This window comes from Bos indicus x Bos taurus, chromosome 29 (genome assembly GCF_003369695.1).
Source record: "Bos indicus x Bos taurus breed Angus x Brahman F1 hybrid chromosome 29, Bos_hybrid_MaternalHap_v2.0, whole genome shotgun sequence".
Taxonomy (NCBI): Eukaryota; Metazoa; Chordata; class Mammalia; order Artiodactyla; family Bovidae; genus Bos; species Bos indicus x Bos taurus.
The window spans coordinates 22,697,117-22,717,683 of NC_040104.1; the positions used below are offsets into that span (position 1 = coordinate 22,697,117).

The window sequence follows — 20,567 nt, forward strand, 5'->3', positions numbered from 1 at the left end:
AGAGGAGACAGTGCCTGGGGACCTGTGTGGCTTTCAGGACTCCCACTGGTCTCTGCTCGAGTCTCGGTTGCTCCCTGGTCTGAGGGGCAGTTGGTGGCCTGGCCTCAGGTACCTAGTGCGGCCCCTTCCCTCCCTGTTCTTCCTTCTGCTGGTTCTTTCTCTCCAGCACTTCTGGGTCCCCTCAGGAAGTGTGCGGCTCTTTGGGGGCACTCGTGTATTCTGTGTGGGGGTAAGGAGCCTGAGGTTCATCCCTGGGGTGAGGGTTGGGGGGAGAACTTATTTCCTGCTTCTGTCTTCTGTCACAGTTCTCTTCCCATAATCCTTCAGGCTGAAAACAGCAGACTGCAGGCTTTCTATTTCCTGAACGTCATATTCTTTTGTGCTAAGTTGCTTCAGTCTTGTCCGACTGTTTGCGACCCCATGGACCTCATGTAGTTTGCCAGGCTTCTCTGTCCATGGGATTCTTCAGGCAAGAATACTGGAGTGAGTTGCCATGCCTTCCTCCAGGGAAACTTCCCCTGGAGGTTGGAGAGGGGAACTCTCTGCGTTGTCAGGAGAGTTCTTTACCACTGAGCCACCTGGAAGCCCCTCATATCCTTTTACCTCAGACAATAAGCCTCCAGGTCTAATCATCACAAGCAAAAGAGGCCATTTCTACACTATAGAAGAACACTATGATCCGGTCCACAACCTGCTCTCCATGATACATCAAAGGAACAGATAAAAGAAATTAAAATATCCTTCAGTTCCTTACAGAGACTGGCTTTCAAGCCTTTCATCTTGCTACTGACTCTAACATACTATTTTAAATGTCAGAAGCTGAATATTGCCTTTTGCTTTTTCATTGTATTCCTGCTGAAGCTCCACTAACTCTACCAGAGGCAGACAAGTGCCATAAGCTGTCTAGGAAGAAGTTGCAATCATAGAGATGCAAAAGGAAAAAAAAATCTCATTTATGCATTTCAGAATATTTTTTGGAGTTCCTCTGTGACGTCCAAAACCAATGCTGTCCATCTCTTTCCCCCATCCTTCAGCTCAGATGGACCATGCACTAAATCTTAAGTTCTGGAAACCTGACTTGATACTGCTGCTGCTAAGTCACTTCAGTCATGTCCGACTCTGTGTGACCCCATAGATGGCAGCCCACCAGGCTCCTCTGTCCCTGGGATTCTCCAGGCAAGAACACTGGAGTGGGTTGCCATTTCCTTCTCCAATGCATGAAAGTGAAAAGTGAAAGTGAAGTCGCTCAGTCGTGTCCAATTCTTAGTGACCCCATGGACTGGAGCCTACCAGGGTCCTCCACCCATCGGATTTTCCAGGCAAGAGTACTGGAGTGGGGTGCCATTGCCTTCTCCGAGTTGATACTGTGTATGAAATAGATAACTAATGAGAACCTACTGTAGAGCACAAGGAGCCCTACTCAATGCTCTGTGGTGACCTAGATGGGAAGGAAATCCCCAAAAGAGGAGATATATGTATACATGTCAGTGATTCTCTTTGCTGTACAATAAAAACTAACACAGCATTGTAAAGCAGCTATACTCTGATAAAAATTTTTAAAAAATAGAAACCTGGCTTACACAGGCTTTCTCTAGTATGTAAAAAGAACACTTTGAAAGATAACTTCCACACTTATAAAATTACGACCAGAGTTCCAGTGTTAGAGACAGCTGAGAGGAGGAGTTGTAAAGTTTGGTCTCACCAAGGCATAAAAATCCCTAAAGGAATTAGAAGAAGATTTTTCTTTTAGGTTTAAATTATCACCTCTCCAGGGCTTCTCAGGTGTTGCTGGTGGTAAAGAACCCGCCCTCCAACGCAGGAGACTCAAGAGTTGCGGGTTCGATCCCTGAGTCTGGAAGATCCCCTGGAGGAAGGCACGGCAACCCACTCCAGTATTCTTGCCTGGAGAATCCCACAGACAGAGGAGCCTGGCAGGCTACAAGTCCATAGCGTTGCGAAGAGTCAGACACGACTGAGGTGACCGAGATGCACACACACACACACAAACATACGCATATCACCTCTCCAACAAAGAATGTTCTAGGCACTCCACTGTACTAAATCTTCATCAATCCTCTCAACAGTTTCTACAAGGAAGCTACTGCCCCCCCACCCCGTTTACAGATGTGAAATTGGAGAATTAACAAGGTTGAATGGCTGTCAGCCCCAGATCACACAGTGAGCGAGCAAGCGTTCCACTGGCGACCTGCAGGAGAAGCTGTGGACGTGGTAATGGGGGTGCAGGGCAGGGCTGGGCTGCTTTTCTTCATCACACTTCAAGACTTGAGGAGACGGCTGGGCTGCAGCTGGTGGCCGAACCCCAAGGTCTTGGGGTATTGCCATCATCTTTGCTCTGACATGTTCTAGAAAATGGACTGGAGGCTGGGGATTGAGCAGAGTAGCTACTGGAAAAAGATCCCCAGCATCTTCAAGATTCTATGATAGGAGGGAGAAGCCCAAACTTGACAGCTATGATAATAATACAATTCAAGCCATTTTCCAATCTTCTTGTTTTGGGGTAGAAGAGGGGTTTTCCGCGTCCCCAGCCGTTTCTGAAATCTCTCATTCCAAGCTTCCAAAAAACTCCTCTCCTTGCCTTTTCAGAGTTTATTGGAGGTGTGTCCCTGGCATGCACCCTCCCTCGCAGGAACGAGGAGCAAGAGGTGGAGACAGGGCTTGCTGGGACACACAAGGTCCCTCCCTGAGCCCAAATTCTCATCTCCCCCTGGCAGTGGGGTTCAGCTCAGGCAGGTGAAGAAACTGCTGGGACCCCTCAGACTGGAAGCTGTGCTGGAGATGGTCTTCCAAGCAGATACCCTCTTCCCAACCCGGGATGCAGGGCTTTGAAACTAGAAAATGCCAGGTCTGAAAGAGAGGAAAGAACAAGTCCAGCAACACACAGAGCTCTGTGTATTCAGAGGGAACTTGGCAGGGTTGTGTCCGGGCAGAGAAACTCCGAGTGGTACAAAGGGACGTGCCCAGAGTGGAGAAATCATGCTAATTGTCTGCACCAGAGCTGGAGAACGCCACCCAAAATGAAGAGAGAAAGGGAAGCCCCGTCCAGAGCTTTCAGTGCGCTGCGCCTCGCTCCTTTTGTCTACCTGCTTCTGATCCAGACAGGTAGGAGAACCAGAGGGCAGGACAGGGTCTGCAGGAGGGGCCTGGGGCTTTCAAAGGACAGGGATGGGGGAGCTGAGGGCCAGAACGCCTCTGGGGCGGGAGGAGGGGAGAATGCCCAGCCACCGTGGGAAGCAGCTCAGTGAATTCAGGCATTCGTGTTGAATGTATTTCTTCATTCTGTGTGCCTCCTGCCTGGCCCCTGCCCCCCAGCCCCCAAAGCCTGCATGACTTTGGAGCTCCCACGGCATTCAGTACATTAGATGGAGGGCAACGAGCCACTGCTTATGGGACGTCTTGTTGGCGTGGGCCAGTCAGGCATCCTTTATAATTCCCAGTCGGGATTATGGTGGGGCTTGGAGGGGTGGGGAAATCTTGGTTTTGTGCCTCCTCAACCCCACACCCTGGCTTCTCTGGGTGTAAAACAGCAAGGGAGATGAAAGAAGCTTTGGAGATAATGAGTCTCCTGGCTTGGGACTGTAACACCAACCTATCCGTAACTCAGGCACGCCACAGACAAACCTATCTTCTGTACTGCCCCCTACCAACTTCTTGGAGAAATGATCTGATTTTCAATACATGTGCTTATGTGCGCATACACACGTGGGGTTCTCAGGTGGCTCAGTGATAAGAATCCGCCTGCCAATGCAGGAGATGCAAGAGACTCAGTTTCGATCCCTGGGTCAGAAAGACCCCCTGGAGTAGGAAATGGCAATCCACTTCAGTATTCTTGCCTGGAAAATTCCATGGACAGAGGAGACTGGCGGGCTACAGTCCATTGGGTCACTAAGAGTCAGATACGACTGAGTGATTGAGCACACACGCATGTGCACACGCACAAACCATTCCAGAGAGCCTAGGAATTTACAGTTTCATTGGGCAAATAGATGCAGAAATCATTTTAATAAAAGCAGAGACTACTATGAGTCAGAGAGACAGAGAGAGGTCACCTACACCATCAGGAAGCTGGTGCTGGTAGTACAGGATACGAGTAGGGGAATATGAGGGGAAGTTACTTGGGAGTGTCTGCGCTGAATTTTAAAGGATGAGAAAAACAGGTAGGTGTGGGAGTGAGCATTATAGTTAGGAAAATGGGCCAAGGTCAACAGCTAGAAATGGTGTTGCGTGTTAGGAGCAGCCCAGTCAGTCACTCCTTCTGGAGAGGAAAGAGTGAATGGAGTTAGGTGAGATATGTAAACCTTGCTAAGGAAATGGGAAGATAATTTGCAAACAATGGGGGCCGGGGGAGGGCATGGAATGGTTTTCAGTCTGGGAACAGGCAGGGCCAGGAGGCGTTGGAGCAAAACTAGAGGCAAGATAGGAAAGGAAGCCTGTATCCATTTGGTAGAACCACAAACTGGATGACTTCAACAACAGAAGCATTGTGTTTCACAGTTCCAGAGGGTAAAATTTCAAGATCAAGGTGGCGGGAAGGCTGTACGCCCTCCGAAGGTGCTAGGCAGGGTTCTACTCTAGGCCTCTCTGCTGTCTTTGGATAGTTCCTTGGCTGTGACAGGTTAACTTTAATCTTTACATGGCATTCTCCCTGTGCTTGTGTGTATATACGTATTTCTTCTTTTTATAAGAACGCCAGTCATCTTGGATTGGGCTTCCCTGGTGGCTCAGACAGTAAAGAATCTGCCTGCAGTGCAGGAGACCTGGGTTCAATCCCTGGGTCGGGAAGATCTCTTAGAGAAGGAAATGGCCTTCCACTCCAGTATTCTTGCCTGGAAAATTCCATTGACAGAGGAGCCTGATGAACTACAGTCCATGGGGTCGCAAAGAGTCAGACACAACTTTCGCTTTCATCTTAGATTGGGGGCCCACTCCCTCCAGTATTAGCTTGTTACCTTGACAATGACCCCAGTGCCAAATAAGGTCACATTCTGAGATAGGGCTTCCCAAGTGGCTCAGTGGTAAAGAATTCACTTGCCAATGCAGAAGACATAAGAGATGTTGGTTTGATCCCTGAGTCGGGAAGATCCCCTGGAGCAGAAAATGGCAACCCACTCCGGTATTCTTGCCTGAAGAATCCCATGGACAGAGGAGCCTGGCAGGCTACAGTCCACAGGGTCGCAAAGAGTCAGACACATTTGAAGTGACTGAGCACACACACACTGAAATACTTGGGATTAGGACTTCAAGACATAAATTATAGGGGGCACAATTCAACCCATAACGAGGCTACTGCAATAGTTCAGGAGAGAAATGAACCAGGCTGGAATTAGAATAAAGAGGGAGGGAGGGAAGGATATTGAGATAATATTTTGGAGGGAAAATCAGGACCTAGTAATTGATAGGAAGTTAAAGAATCTAGGGAAGGAGGTAGGGTTTCTGTGTGAAACATTAAGTTAAAAAATGGGGCAAGATTGGGAGATATAATGATTAGTGTTACTCATGTTGAGGTTGAAATGGCTGTAAGACATTTGTGGGGAAATGTTGAACCTAAAACTGGAGGGTTAGGAAGAGGTATTTGGAAGCTGTCAGCTAAGAGGTGAGACTTAAAACAGTGAGAATAAAGAAATAAATGAGCTGAAAATGGAACACTGAGGAACCCCAAGACTTTTTTTAAAACCAATGAAAACTTTTTAAAATTTTTTACCTTTTTGTGTTGGAGTATACCCAGTTAACAATGTTGTGATAGCTTTCAGTGAAGGGATTCAGCCATACATATACATGTATCCATTCTCCCACAAACTCCCCTTCCGTCCAGGCTACCACATATCATTGAGCAGAATTTCCTGTGCTATGCAGTAGATCCTTGTTGGTTACCCATTTTGAATATAGCAGTGTGTACATGTCAATCAAACTCCCTAACTATCCCTTCCCCCCAGCAAGCATAAGTTCATTCTCTAAGTCTGTGTGAATCTGAGGAATCCCAAGATTTGCAGAGGAAAACAGAGAACAAAAGCCCATTGAGGAGGTGCATAACAATCAGAGAGACAGAGGGAGATCTTGAAGACTGTGGTGTCCAGAAAGTGAAGGGAGCTGGGATATTCTCAGAGAGTCGACATCAAAGGTATCAAGGAACCTGGTGTAATAAGGACCTAAAAGAGCCCATCTGATGTGGCCATTAAGAAGTTACCATTAGTCTTAGTGACAGCAGTGTCAGTGGAAATTACAATGAATGGAGGAAATGAGAGCTAGCGGTATGGAGGCAGCGAACCGGGACTAGGAAATGTACAATGACATGTAGAAATCAGGGGTGTCCCTAAGCTCTTTCAGGTCATATATGGTAAAGAAAAAATTATGGAAGGATCTTGTCAGTCACTGTGATTAGGTAGAAACAAAAGGAACTTCTGTGAGAGACAATGGAACTGAGTATTATTTAACAAGGGGCTTCCCTGGTGGTTCAATGGTTAAGACTCCGTGCTTCTGCTGCAGGGGGCACAGGTTCAATCCCAGGTCCACGAACTAAAATCCCACATGCTGCATGGTCAAAAAAAAAAAGTATAACAAAAAATTCTAAATATAAACTATGCTAATATTAGTTACAAACTAAGATAGGTAAGAGGTAAGTGTGGGGTCAGGCCATTGGACTGCTGTGGATTCAAAAGCAATAAAGGCTGAGATTCTATGAGGAATTTCCGCCATCCTCAATCTATTAGGAAAATGTCAGCTTCTGTGACAAATAAATTCCAACATTTAAGTTCTCCTGGCATTAACCCTGGAGTAGTCAGTACCGTTTCAAGCAAGGCCTGATATGAACAAAGACTGCTCCATGAGGTTTTCCATAGACCAAGCTCATGGAGCGCTATCAACTTTCACATGTGTTTCCAATGGTCAGCCTGAGATTTATCTGTTTCTTTTAGGTAGAGGATTAAGGAGGGAAAAAAAAGGAAGGAGTACACCAGCCTATAAGTGGAATCTACCACTTTTACTAGTACTATTGGGTAGAAATCAGTAGTGACACAGCCATAATTAACTGCAAGGGAGGCTGGGAGATATAGCTTTAAGGCTGGCACTAAAAGGGTGGCCTAGACCATATGACTCTGGCTCCCAGAGATCTGCCTTAATCCCTTGCCATTAAGGAAATCAATCCTAAATATTCATAGGAAGGACTGATGCTGAAGTTGAAACTCCGATACTTTGCCTGATGCAAAGAGCCAACTCATTGGAAAAGACCCTGATGCTGGGAAAAATCGAGAGCAGGATAAGGGGGGCAACAGAGGATGGGATGGTTGGACAGCATCATCAATTCAGTGGACATGAGTTTGAGCAAGCTCCAAGAGTTGGTGATGGACAGGGAAGCCTGGCCTGCTGCAGACCATGGGGTCACAGAGAGTCTGACAAGACTGAGCGACTGAACAGCAACAATACTCCCGTGTGGCAGCAGCCACCTTACTTGCCTCAGACAAGTAGCACTTAGTCCTTGGTGCTCTGAACCTAATATGAGCTAAAGAGGCTTCCCTAAATCCATCACAGCCCTATTCCTGGAACATTCAAACACAGCTTTTCTAGAGGCTAGGATACTAATTTACAATCATAAACACAACATGCCATACATCTAGATAATCTGATGTGCAAGATGTTACTCTCTGGGATCCTAGAGCCAGTCTGTCCTCTACACTCCCATTAGGAAGAAGTCCCTTGGCTAGGTTCCACCCTCTGAGTTCTAAGATCACCTTCCATATTGTAGGTGCTGTATTTTTTTAAAATTGCAATTGAAAATGATATACAGGAACATGCAATTTTGCATAAGGATACAGTTTTATGGAACCTTTAAAAAGTGAATAAATCCATTTAATTATCCCCCAAGGTCATGGAAAAGAATATTTCAGTACTGAGAAGCGATATAGTACCTCCACACTATATTGTTATTATTGCCTTCCCCCCAGGGTCACAGTGGTGTACTAATTTCTAATACAGATTAATTTTGTGTGTCTTTGAACTTCATAAAAGTGGAATTGTATCTATGCATTCTTTTAAGCCTGGTTTCTTTCACAGAACACCAAATTTGTAAGATTCATGCATGTTGTTGTTGAAATTGTAACTTGTTTGATCTCAGTGCTATATAGTATTCCATCATATAAATATACCAAAATTTGTTTACCTATTCAATTTTGATAGACACTTTGGTTGTTAACAGTTTGGGCCTTTATGAACAGAGTTGTTAAAAACATTCTAGTAGATGTCTTTTGATGAACAGATATACCCAGGAGTAGAATTTGTCAAGTTATATATATGCGCTTAGGCTTAGTAGATATAGCCAGAGTTTTTAGAAGTGGTTGTATCAAGCTACATTCCCACCAGCCCTGACTGAGAGTCCCAGATGTTCGTTCCATATATTCACCAATAACTGAATCTTCTCTTTTTTCATTTTAGGCATCCTAGTATGAGGTGGCATTAAATTATGGTTTTAAATTGCAAATCTATGGTGATGAATGCAGTTGTGTCTTTTTCATATACTTATTAGCTATTTGAAAATCCTTTTATGTGAAATACCTGATCCAAATCTTTTGCCTATTTTCTTTTGAGTTTCCTGGATTTTTTTTTAAAGTGGTAATTTGTAGGAGTTTAAAATAGATATGTCAGATACGAGTCACTTATAGGAGATATGTATTACAACTATCTCCCACTGTGCGTGTGTGTGTGTGCCAAATCGCTTCAGTCATGTCAACTCTGTGCGACCCTATGGACTGTAGCCCACCAATCTCCTCTGTCCATGGGATTCTCCAGGCAAGAACACTGAACTGGGTTGCTATACCCTCCTCCAGGGGATCTTCCCGACCCAAGGATCAAACCCATATCTCTTTTGTCTCCTGCACTGGCGGGCAGATTCTTTACAGCTAGCGCCACCTGGGAAGGCCATCTCCCACTGTACGGCTTGCCTTTCACTCTCTTAATGGTGTCTCCTGATGAACAGAAGCTCGTGATTTTATTGTCCACTGTATCATTTTCATCTTTTACGGGTACCACCTTTGTGTCCTCAAGTCACAAAGATATTCTCCTATGTTTTCTTTTTAAAACCTTGTTTTACCTTTCACATTTAGATCTACAATCTACCTAGAATTGGTATTTGTGTGAGATGTGAGGTAAGGACCAAAATTCATTTTTATTCCAACGTGGCCCAGCACTATCTATTTAAAAAAATCCTTTCTGTACCTGACTGCATGTCACCTGTGGTTCAGTGGTTAGGACTCCAGGTTTCCACTGCAGGTATCATGGGTTCAGTCTCCGGTTGGGGAACTAAGATCCCACAACCCTCACACCAAAAATAAAAAGTCAGGCTATCATGTTTAAGTCTGTTTTTGGACTCTTCATTCTGTTCTGTTGATAACACTTGTCTATTGTAGTGCCAAGGATAAATCTCTTGAGATTTTGATCAGTATTGTATTAAATTTATAAGCCAGCTTTGGAGAATTGACAGCTTAACATTAATGATTACTCCTATCCAAAGCACAGTGTATCTCTGTGTGCTATCTTTATACTTATTAGCTAGATACACGTTACTGAACATTTGCTTTCTTTACAGGGTAGGAAGAAAGCTACCCTTCTCTTCCTGGATCCCAAGGGCCTTCTTCACAATTTCTGTGTCCTGATTTTGCCTTATATTCCTGAGTGATTGACACTTAAAATGAGTTCACACTCTTGTAGGCCTCAACGTAGTAACAAGAGAAAACTCTTAACACAGTCACCCCAACAGTGAAGCTCCTCTACAATAGGGCCAGAGGAGGGGTGCTATTTTCTCAGAGCATTTAATATTCATTATTATTAATTCATTCAGAATAATAAAAATAAAAATGAAGAGCAGAAAGTAATATTTTTTGCTTTAGAAAACTATGGCATATGGGACTTTCCCCAGCAGTCCGCTGGTTAAGACTCTGCCTTCCAATGCAGGGGATGTGGATTCAGTTCCTGGCTGGGGAACTAAGGCCCCACTTACTGTGGAGTGCAGCCAAAAAGAAAAAGAAAACCATGCTGTGTGCTGCCTTTGGGTTATTGTATGCAGTTCTGGTCACCACACCTCAAAAAAGAAATAATAGAGTTGGAGAAAGCCCAAATAAGGGTATCTATGCTAGCCCAAGGGAAGGAGGGACTTCCTATAGAGACAGATCCAAACAAAACAAAAAGCCTTTCAGTTAAAAAGGGACATACCTGCAGTCCGGGGTATCGGAGTGTGTGGGTTATGTGTAATATGTTTCACAGTATCTCATGAATGCTTTTGAGATGGTTAGACAGCATCACTGATTCAATGGACATGAGTCTGAGTAAACTCTGGGAGATAGTGAAGGGCAGGGAAGGACACAGACTGGCTTGCAGCAGTCCATGGGGTCACAAAGAGTCCGACACAACTTGGTGACTGAACAACATTTGGCTGCACATGAAATCTTTAGTTGCCACCTGCAAACTCTTAGCTGTGACATGCGAACTCTTCATTGCATGCAAACTCTTAGCTGTGGCGTGGGACCTAGTTCCCTGTGCTGTGCTTAGTCGCTAAGTCACGTCTGACTCTCTGCAACTGTAGCCCGCCAGGCTCCTTTGTCCATGGGATTCTCCAGGCAAGGATACTGGAGTGGGTTACCATGCCTTCCTCCAGGCGATCTTCCTGACCCAGGGATCAAAGCCAGGCCCCCTGTATTGGGAGAGAGGAGTCCTAGCCACTGGACCACCAGGGCAACCCCTCTCACTGATATGTTTAAAAGGTAAATTTAAGGCAAATACTGGTAATAGAAAACCTTTGCCCACCAAAAAGGGCACATAAAAATGAACAGATGATGGTTTAAGAAAGTGGCTATTAAGGGTCCCCAAGGCTTTTGGCAGGTACATTCTTATACATTAAAGCTTGACATTGTTTGATGTCACAGTAGTTTAAATCCTAGTTGACGAGGGCCACCTCCCTGATCCAGTGTGACCATTTCAGTTGGCAGGGACATCTTGCAGCGAGGTCAATTTCCTTCTGTTCAGCCTCCAGCGGGAACGGAGACTTTTCTACCTAACGATGCTTTCGAGACTTGAGGACGATGATTAAGTTAATCGTTCCTCAAGGTTGAAGAGTTTTAGTTCCTTTTATTTGCACCATTAGCCATTTCCTCGCTTCTATGTCCTTCCTTGGCTCCTGTCCTAGTTCTCCGTGTCCCTTGAAAGTTGTGGGACCCTGTCCTTAAAACCAACTCCAATCTTGGCTAGATTTTGGGAAACAGTGTTTGCTCAGCAGAAAATGCTCTTTGTCAGCTTCTGGGAAAGACTGCTCCCTCCACTTCTGAACATGCCTACATACACCCCTATGACTCAGGGGCACGACTCGTGCACAGACACGGGGAAGGCACCCACCAAGAGGAGGGTGAGGCCCAGGGTGATCCACATGCAGTAACTTCTCCAATGGTTTTATCCAGAAGAATCAAGTTTATTTTTTGTTTTTTAAATATTTATTTATTTCATTGTGCCAGATTTTAGTTGGCATGCAGGATCTAGTTCCTCGACCAGGGCTAGAACCCAGGCCTCCTGCATTGGGAGTAGGAGATCTTAGCCACTGGACCACCAGGGAAGTCCCCAGAAGGACCAAATTTACACTGGTAGAAAGAGGGACTTCCCTGGCAGTTCAGGGTTGGGACTCCGTGCTTCCACTGCAGCGGACCCTGGTTCGATCCCTGGTCAGGGAACTAAGATCCCACATGTTGCATGATGCAGCAAAAATAAATAAACAAATTGGTAGAAAGAGCAAACTTGAAGGGAGCAAGACATCCCAAAAGCACTACCAAGACCTTATATGTGATAAGACAGAGTAGACACAGGGGAAACTCAAGGGAGAGTCCAAGAAGAGAGAAGCAGGGAGGGGAATCCATTCCACTTTTCCTTGGGGCTGGGACTGTCATAGACCAGCCTCCTGGAAAGAAGAAATGAGAACCAAGGAGCTTGGGGTTGCTAAACCCCAGGGTGGCTCTGCATACATCACCCTCATGTGCTGACCCCACTGCTTCAGACTGGGTCCTGAGAAGGGGAGTAGATGTTCCCATCCTGGCCCTTAGTGAAGCTCACTGATTTTTTTCAGAGCCACTTCAAGTCACCTACACCAAACCCTGTTTGCCTGTTCAGGGAAGTATGAAAGCTTGTGTCTCTAAGTCAAACCAAGCCTGGGACCTAGCACCTGCTAGGCAGGAAATCCCATCTATATAATCCCAGAAACCACGAGCTGGAGGAATCTTAAGGATCATGAGGTCAATCAGATTTCAGTCTGATGCACAGAGCCATAGAAGATTCACTAGCAGCACCCCGAGATCCTGGAAAGGACAGGACTCAGGTCCCCACCACCTCTTTGACTAAATCAAGTGAGCTAGAACTAAATTTCATTCCTTTTCAATTTATATAGGGTTTTGTGGGAACAAAAATACCTTTAATAAGAAAATTTGAAAATACTTGGTTTTGTCCATTCTAACTCCCCCCACTGTTGAGACTCCCCTCAATGACAAGTATATAAAGTCATGAATATGGTGGCTTTCATCATTGCAATAGTGTCTTCTACACCTAAGGTTTTTTTTATTACAACATTCTTGACAGATGATGATAGAATGTCAGGATTGAAATGTCAGGTTGCAGATTATCTGGTCCTGCTACTGCTGCTGCTGCTAAGTCGCTTCAGTCGTGTCCGACTCTGTGTGACCCCATAGACGGCAGCCCACTAGGCTCCTCTGTCCCTGGGATTCTCCAGGCAAGAATACTGGAGTGGGTTGCCATTTCCTTCTCCAATGCATGAAAGTGAAAAGTGAAAGTGAAGTCACTCAGTTGTGCCCAACTCTTAGCGACCCCATGGACTGCAGCCCACCAGGCTCCTCTGTCCATGGGATACCTCATTATTCAGAGGAGAAAACGAAAGCACGGGGAGGGGAATGAACATTCAATTGGCCTTTCCTTGATTACTTCTAAAGACGAGGAGCTCACTACGTAACAAAGCACTTGTTCCCAAAGTGGGTTGGATATGTTTAGTAAATTAAATTTGCTTCGATCTGCACAACTAACATTTTAGTTTCATTGCCTTTTGGCTTGGAAAAAGGAAGAACTGTTAGGAAGTGAAGAGCCCAGAGTGGTGAGGCATGGAGAGACCAGAGGACTCAGAAATGAGAGTGGAGTAAGAAGCCAGGGCCTGACATTGCCCTCTCTCTGTGGGCTTCTGTTCACAGAGCCCCTGGAAGGCGTGAACATCACCAGCCCGGTGCGCCTGATCCATGGCACGGTGGGGAAGGCCGCCCTGCTCTCCGTGCAGTATAGCAGCACCAGCAGTGACAAGCCCGTGGTCAAGTGGCAGCTGAAACGGGACAAGCCAGTGACCGTGGTTCAGTCCATCGGCACAGAGGTCATTGGCACCCTGCGGCCTGACTATCGAGACCGCATCCGCCTCTTCGAAAACGGCTCCCTGCTTCTCAGCGACCTGCAACTGGCCGACGAGGGCACCTACGAGGTCGAGATTTCCATCACCGATGACACTTTCACCGGGGAGAAGACCATCAACCTCACTGTAGATGGTAAGGTCTCGGGCAGGGAAGGAGCGGGGGTACCAGCAGCTGGGGTGGGGGGCAAGGTCCACCCAGTACCCTAGCTAGACCCAGGAAAACCCATACAAGAGCCACTGGGGAGCAGAGAGTGAGCCAACTGGACCTTAGAGACTGGCAGATAGACCACAGCTAACATGTGGTTACTATGAGCCAGAAATGATTGTAAGTTTTTGCCTATATTGACTCATTTAATGCTTATAATAATCTAGGGATAGTTAACATCATTGGCCCTGTTTCAAGAGATGAGAAAACTGAGGCACAATGAGGTTGAATAATTTGACCAACTCTACTCAACTAGTAAGTGAGAGTCAATATCGGAACCTATTTGGGGCTTCCCCTGTGTCTCAGCAGTAAAGGATCCACCTGCAATGCAGGAGCCTCAGGAAACCTGGGTTCAATCCCTGGGTCAGGAAGATCTCTTGGAGAAGGAAATGGCAACCCACTCCAGTACTCTTGCCTGGAGAATCCCACGGAGAGAGGAGCCTGGCAGGCTAGAGTCCATGGGGTTGCAAGGAGTCGGACACAACTTAGCAACTTAGAATGCACAGACCTGAACTTAGCCCATTGAAAATATTTTCCAGGCTGATCAGCTTAAGACATCTCAGAAAGGTATTTGGGAAGAAAGGAAGGGAAGGTCCAGAAGGGCAGGGACCATGGCTGTCTTGTTCTGCATTGTACCCCCTGTGCTCAATTAGGTCCTCAATAAATAGTGGGTAAATAAATGAATAAATGGATGGATGGATGTATAGGTGGGTGGGTGGGTGGTGGTAAAGAGCTATACTGAGACCTCTGAAGACCACAGATCAGCTGGAAGGTGGGCAGTTAAGGGGAGGGGAGATGCTTTTTGGCCCCTGGCTCACAGGTTCCCCCACCCCCGGGCTCAGTGCCCATTTCAAGGCCGCAGGTGTTAGTAGCATCAACCACGGTGCTGGAGCTCAGCGAGGCCTTCACCCTGAACTGCTCACACGAGAACGGCACCAAACCCAGCTACACCTGGCTGAAGGACGGCAAGCCCCTCCTCAACGACTCTCGGATGCTCCTGTCTCCAGACCAAAAGGTGCTCACCATCACGCGCGTGCTCATGGAGGATGACGACCTGTACAGCTGTGTGGTGGAAAACCCCATCAGCCAGGGCCGCAGCCCGCCCGTCAAGATCACCGTGTACCGTGAGTCTCCCGCCACCCTCCCTTGGGACTCACAACCCTGAGAGGCAGGTGCCCACGAGAGGCTGAGGACATCCCAGACAGAGTGCCACTGGAGTGGGAGAGAGGCGGACTGGGCCAGGTCTCCCTGGAGGACAGCCATTGGTGGGAGTGAGCTCCAGGGAAAGTCCACCACTGGCCAGCCCTGCTGCCTGGGGCTCCTTTTGTCTTCTTTCGGCCCCAGGGAGCTCTCTCCCCACACCCACTGCTCACCTTGAAGTCTCTCCCACCTCTCTGCCTCCCTCTCTCCCTAGGAAGAAGCTCCCTCTACATCATCTTGTCCACAGGAGGCATCTTCCTCCTTGTGACCTTGGTGACTGTCTGCGCCTGCTGGAAACCCTCCAAAAAGTCTGGGTAACTCTCCAAGGTCCCCCCTCCCTGAGTATCCGAATCCTTCCACCCACCCCAGCCCCGAGCTCCGTTCTTTCCTTAGTCTCTCTCTCTCTTTTTTAAAATTATTTATTTTTGGCTGTGCTGGGTCTTCATTGCTGCACATGGGCTTTCCCTAGTTGCAGTGAGTCGGGGGATACTCTCCAGTTTCAGTGGGTGGGCTTCTCTTTGTGGTGGCTTCTCTGGTTGCAGAGCATGGGCTCTAGGGTGCAGGGGCTTCGGTAGTTGCAGCACATTGACTCAGTAGTTGTGGCACACGGGCTTAGTTGCCCCAAGGCATGTGGGATCTTCCCAGACCAGGGTTTGAATTCGTGTCCCCTGCATTGCAAGGCGGATTCTTAACCATTCACTGGACCACCACTAAGCTCCTCTTGGTCTCTTTATTTATTTAAAAACAAAAACAAAAACCTTTTTTTTTTAATGTGAACCATTTTTAAAGTCTTTTTTGACCTTGTTACAATATTGCTTCTGTTTTATGTTTTGGTTTTTTGGCTGTAAGGCATGTGGGATCTTAGCTCTCCGAGCAGGGATCAAACCTACACCCTCTGCATTCGAAGGCAAAGTCTTAACCATCAGACCACCAAGGAAGTCCCCTCCTCTTAGTCTCTTTAAATGCCTTTCCTCCCAGGCCAAAGCTCTTCCCAAAAGATCCATTTTACCATTGCATGCATTGTATATGGAATTACATCCTGTGCTCAAAACCCCAACAATCCCAGCATTGTTAATAATGGTTTCACTTGCACTTCACCTTCTGTGAGCCAGGCACTGTGTTTGTGGTTAGCACACTACCTTTCAGTGTGATTATCTTAGTGTGATTCTCTGCAGTTTACAGATACTGACTCGGGACTCAGATGAGTTAAATGACTTGCCAGGGCCAGACTCAGGCTGCAAACCTAGATGGGATATACCCCATCCCACCACACCCAGCCCGTCTTCCTATTACACAGCCTCATTTATGGCCATCAGATACTGCCCCACTGTGTCCCCACGCCCAGAACTTCTGCTCACACTCAGCAGCTGTGTTCACCAGGTGCTGGGTTGATTTGCAGGAAGAAGAGGAAGCTGGAGAAGCAAAACTCCATGGAGTATATGGATCAGAGTGATGACCGCCTGAAACCAGAAGGTGAGCTCCCAGCCGCCCACTCACCCATCCCATCGTCACTCAGAGCAGTGGGCTGCTGGGAAAAGGCAGATCTGGGCGACAAGGAAGCCAGCTCTGCAGGGCCCCTTCCTCCACCAACTGCACGAAGACTGCAGAGCAGGGAGAGGAGCAGCCAAGGTAGGACCCCGGGGATGACGGATCCTTTGGTAGAGGTTGTGGCGGGACCCTGACTGGCCGCTGGGAAGCAAGGAGTATAGTTGCTGGCTGGTGGAGAGGGTTCTGGACCTGCGCCAGCCGCCCCCTTCTTTGCCCCGTGCAGCAGACACCCTCCCCCGAAGCGGAGAGCAGGAACGGAAGAACCCCATGGCACTCTACATCCTGAAAGACAAGGTAAGCAGCTCCGGGCTAAGTGCCCCACGAACACCCCATCAGTCCCTGTCACGTTCTGGTGCTACCGTAGCCCCGCTATGCTGACATCCCTTTCTAGGACTCAGAATAACCCTGAGAAATATTTCTGTCATCCCCACCTTAGAGATAAGAAAAATAGGGTAAAAATCATTTTACCCTATTTTATTATTTTCGTCTAATAAAACAGGGTAAAATGACAGGGGTAAAATGACTTGTTCAGAATCAAACAAGTGAATCGGTGGCAGTGTCTGTCTGTGTGTTAGTTGCTCAGTTGTGTTCTTTGCAACTTTATGGACTGTAGCCTGCCAGGCTCCTCTGTCCATGGAATTCTCCAGGCAAGAATACTGGAGTGGGTTACCATTTCCTTCTCCAATTGGTGGCAGTACCCAGATCTCTGGACATGGGCTTTGGGTGACTTTCCAGCTATTCAACAACCAACTCTGTCCCACACTGTCCAAGCCAGGTGGAAGGCAGAAAATAAGTGGTCAAACCCCTCAGTTTAATGCATTTCAACATTTAATGAGCACCTATTATGTGCCAGGCACCATGCTAAGTGTCCTTCAGTTCAGTTCAGTCACTCAGTCATGCCTGACTCTTTGCAACCCCATGGACTGCAGCACGCCAGGCTTCCCTGGCCATCACCAACTCCTGGAGCTTGCTCAGTCTCATGTCCATCGAGTTGATGATGCCATCCAACCATCTCATCCTCTGGCATCCCCTTCTCCTCCTGCCTTCAATCTTTCCCAGCATCAGGGTCTTTCCCAATGAGTCAATTCTTTGCATCAGGTGGCCAAAGTACTGGAGTTTCAGCTTCAGCATCAGTTCTTCCAATGAATATTCAGGACTGATTTCCTTTAGGATGGACTGGTTGGATCTCCTTGCAGTCCAAGTGACTCTCAAGAGTCTTCTCCAACACCACAATTCAAAAGCATCAATTCTTCAGCGCTCAGCTTTCTTTATAGTCCAACTCTCGCAACCATACATGACTACTGGAAAAACCACTGCTTTGTGCCCTATGTTGCAAGAGAAACCAGACCTAGGTCTTCAGCCTTCCGGGAGATGAGAGTGTGAAGGGGACTGTGTCTCTTTCACCTCGGTATTCCTAGGGCCCTGGAACACCGGGCGTGCTCCCAGCCCTGGCCAGCTGTCCCCTGACCCCTCCTGGCAACTGTCCTTGCAGGACTCCCCGGAGCCGGAGGAGAACCCCGCCTCAGAGCCTCGGAGCGCGGCGGAGCCCGGCCCGCCGGGGTACTCCGTGTCCCCGGCCGTGCCGGGTCGGTCGCCCGGGCTACCCATTCGCTCCGCCCGTCGCTACCCGCGCTCCCCAGCGCGCTCCCCCGCCACCGGCCGGACGCACTCGTCGCCGCCCCGGGCCCCCGGCTCGCCTGGCCGCTCGCGCAGCGCCTCGCGCACACTGCGGACTGCGGGCGTGCACCTGATCCGCGAGCAAGACGAGGCGGGGCCGGTGGAGATCAGCGCTTGAGCCTCCTTGCGTCCTCCGGAGGCGCCCGCACACCGAGGCCCGCGTCCAGGGGAGGGCGGGGCAGCGGGACTGCGGCCCGCGAGGGGCGAGGGATTAGGAGAGGTCCCGCCGGGCGAGAGGATAGGGCGCGGGGACCACTGTGAGCCTGCGGAGTCCGGGGACGAGGCGGGAATGGCGGAGGGTGGACCGGATTGTGAAATCGGGGTGCGTTTGCTCCCTGATCACTGGCTGTGTTATCAGTGGGTGTGGGTTGTGCCCTCTTAGGACCACATAGATTATTAAATTTACGGCCCAATCCCCGGAGAGGCTTATGGAAACTAACATCAGTAACCTAACCCCAATGACTATCCTGTGTCCTTCCTAGGGCGCATTTATGCTTCCCACCCACCCTCTCCCCTTGCTCTCCAGGAACGAACTCCTGGTTCCTGGGGAACTTTCTCGGCAAACCCAGATTAGAGAGGCCACTTGCCTCAAAGGTACAACTGTCCTGAACTAAGGGGGAGCCCAGAAATTCACTGTGAAGACAGGACCTTGGGGCACCCTTCTCAGGCATCTGGGACCTGGGTACCTACCAGTTGGCCAGGGAGGAGTTCAAGGGTATTTCTTTGCCACTCTCCCCCCCACAACCCGGGTCTAGCCAGAGCAAAGGATTCAAGCCTCCCAGGCTTGGCTTCCTCCCAAAGGCCCCCTCAGCAGCGTGCCCAGCATTCTTTTCATCTCTAGTCCCTAGAGAAGGGGCTCCTCACTCATTCCCAGACCCAGAAAGCTAAATCAAGTGAGGATCTGTCTTTTGACCCCTCCTATCTACTGGTTCTCCCTGGCTTTGCATGAAATAAGCCTTTCAAACAATCACTGTCCCTGGGAAAGGTTGTCGAGCTTCCTGTAGGTTTAAGAAGATGAAGTTCGACTCTCCCCAGAAATAGTGGAAGGAGGAAGACGCTCATTGATCTCCCCGCCCACCACTGCGTCTTAGAGGCCGTATGGAACCCTTGGTCTCCGGCCTCTCACCTGCCTTGCTCCCAGGTGTGCAGGGCCCAGGAGACAGGCCAGGGCAAGCGCCCTAATTACACAAACCTGCAGAGTATGGAGAGATTGGTCCACTGTGTAGCTAGGCCATGCCCGTGCTGCCACCACTTCTTGCACAGTTTGGAGGAAAGACAGTCATCTACCTTGTGAAGAGAGAGGGCGATTAAAATGATGCAAAAGAAAAAAGCCCTCTGTGTGTGCTGACCTGTCTTCCCTGATGCCTCTAGTGCATCTCTGGTCTCTCCTCAGCTTCCTGAGCTCCAGCTCGGACCCTGCACCATCCCACAGAGGAACTCCCTCCCGAGGTCCCAATTCCCCACCACTCCACATGGAACAAGTTTTGTCCCAGCCCAAGGGCAGCAGCATTTCTAGTTGACTCCCCCCCATAACTTGCAGGTCGTGGTCCTCGCAGCTCCCTGCCCCGATGCATTTCTCCAGGCTCATCTGCGCAGGTGTGCCTTTGCAGCTCTGCTTCCTCACCCCAAAACTGCTCCCCTCACTTCCCCAGGTACCTGATCTAGGAGATGATGCATGTGGGGCAGGGGCGGGGCGGGGAACACCCACACACCCCCACCCAAGTTGCTCAGGCAGGTGGAAGATGCAAGATGCGGTCTCAGACAGGTACATCCCAGTCAACCTGGAGAGGCAAGGGTGAAGATTAAGGTGAGATTAGGGCAAACTGTACTCTAATCCCCAATGCTGCATCCCTGAGGGGCTGGCTTCCCAGGCTCAAGTCAAATCTGCCTTAATTGGGGGGAGGGGGTGGAGCAAGGAAGTGGTTTTGTTTTTGTTTTGTTTTGATCTTCATCTTTGTATTACTGGCATCTAGCAGAGTGCCTAGCACATTCTGGATGCTCAATAAACTTTTGATGAAATGAAGTGAAAACTTTGTTTCACTTAATCAAGGAGAACAAACAAATTGCCTAAAAATACCAGTCGTTTCCCTTTTCTCTTTTCTTCTCATCTTCCTTCATCATCCTTCACCTTCTCTGGAAATCCCAAATTGTTGATTCCAAAATCATCACACACTCATTCATTCATTCTGATGTTCTTTCTTTTATTCAGTAAACATGTCTTCATGGACCATGAAGTGTGCTAGAAGCTGGGAGACAGTGTTACTATGCCATGACATACCAAAGAGACAGTCTCATGAAGGAACACAGATAATAAACAGATTAGCATAATACAGTGTGGAAAATGCAACGATAGAAGTATATACAACGTGCTCTAGAAGCATGTAAAAGCAGCATCTAACCCAGATTAGGGGTGTTCAGCAAAGGTATCTTGGAGGAGAACAAGCCTGAACTTAGTCTTAGAAAGACAGGTTAATCGGGTGGAGGAAAGAAAAG

At 48.1% G+C, this 20,567-nt stretch overlaps 1 protein-coding gene across 2 annotated transcripts; it reads left to right on the forward strand.

Annotated features, from left to right (window-relative positions):
- Positions 1–2,658: 2,658 nt before the first annotated feature.
- HEPACAM (hepatic and glial cell adhesion molecule) lies at positions 2,659–20,104 on the forward strand. 2 transcript variants are annotated; one of them, XM_027532167.1, is made up of 7 exons: positions 2,659–3,120; positions 13,236–13,577; positions 14,492–14,773; positions 15,064–15,163; positions 16,249–16,478; positions 16,621–16,691; positions 17,890–20,104. In XM_027532167.1, exons 1-7 carry the CDS (start codon positions 3,036–3,038, stop codon positions 18,190–18,192), a joined length of 1,413 nt encoding a protein of 470 aa, XP_027387968.1. In that variant the 5' UTR covers positions 2,659–3,035; the 3' UTR covers positions 18,193–20,104. The 2 variants fall into 2 exon arrangements, with proteins under 2 accessions (XP_027387968.1, XP_027387969.1); XM_027532168.1 differs by having other exon boundaries at positions 16,249–16,322.
- The last annotated feature ends 463 nt before the right edge of the window (positions 20,105–20,567 follow it).

What these genes read in the sequence shown, in the direction of transcription:
- HEPACAM (XM_027532167.1), top strand. Translation starts at nt 3,036, where the DNA reads ATGAAGAGAGAAAGGGAAGCCCCGTCCAGAGCTTTCAGTGCGCTGCGC. An exon ending in CCTGCTTCTGATCCAGACAG is followed by an intron (nt 3,121 to 13,235) that starts GTAGGAGAACCA and finishes TTCTGTTCACAG; the next exon opens with AGCCCCTGGAAGGCGTGAAC. An exon ending in CGTCAAGATCACCGTGTACC is followed by an intron (nt 14,774 to 15,063) that starts GTGAGTCTCCCG and finishes CTCTCTCCCTAG; the next exon opens with GAAGAAGCTCCCTCTACATC.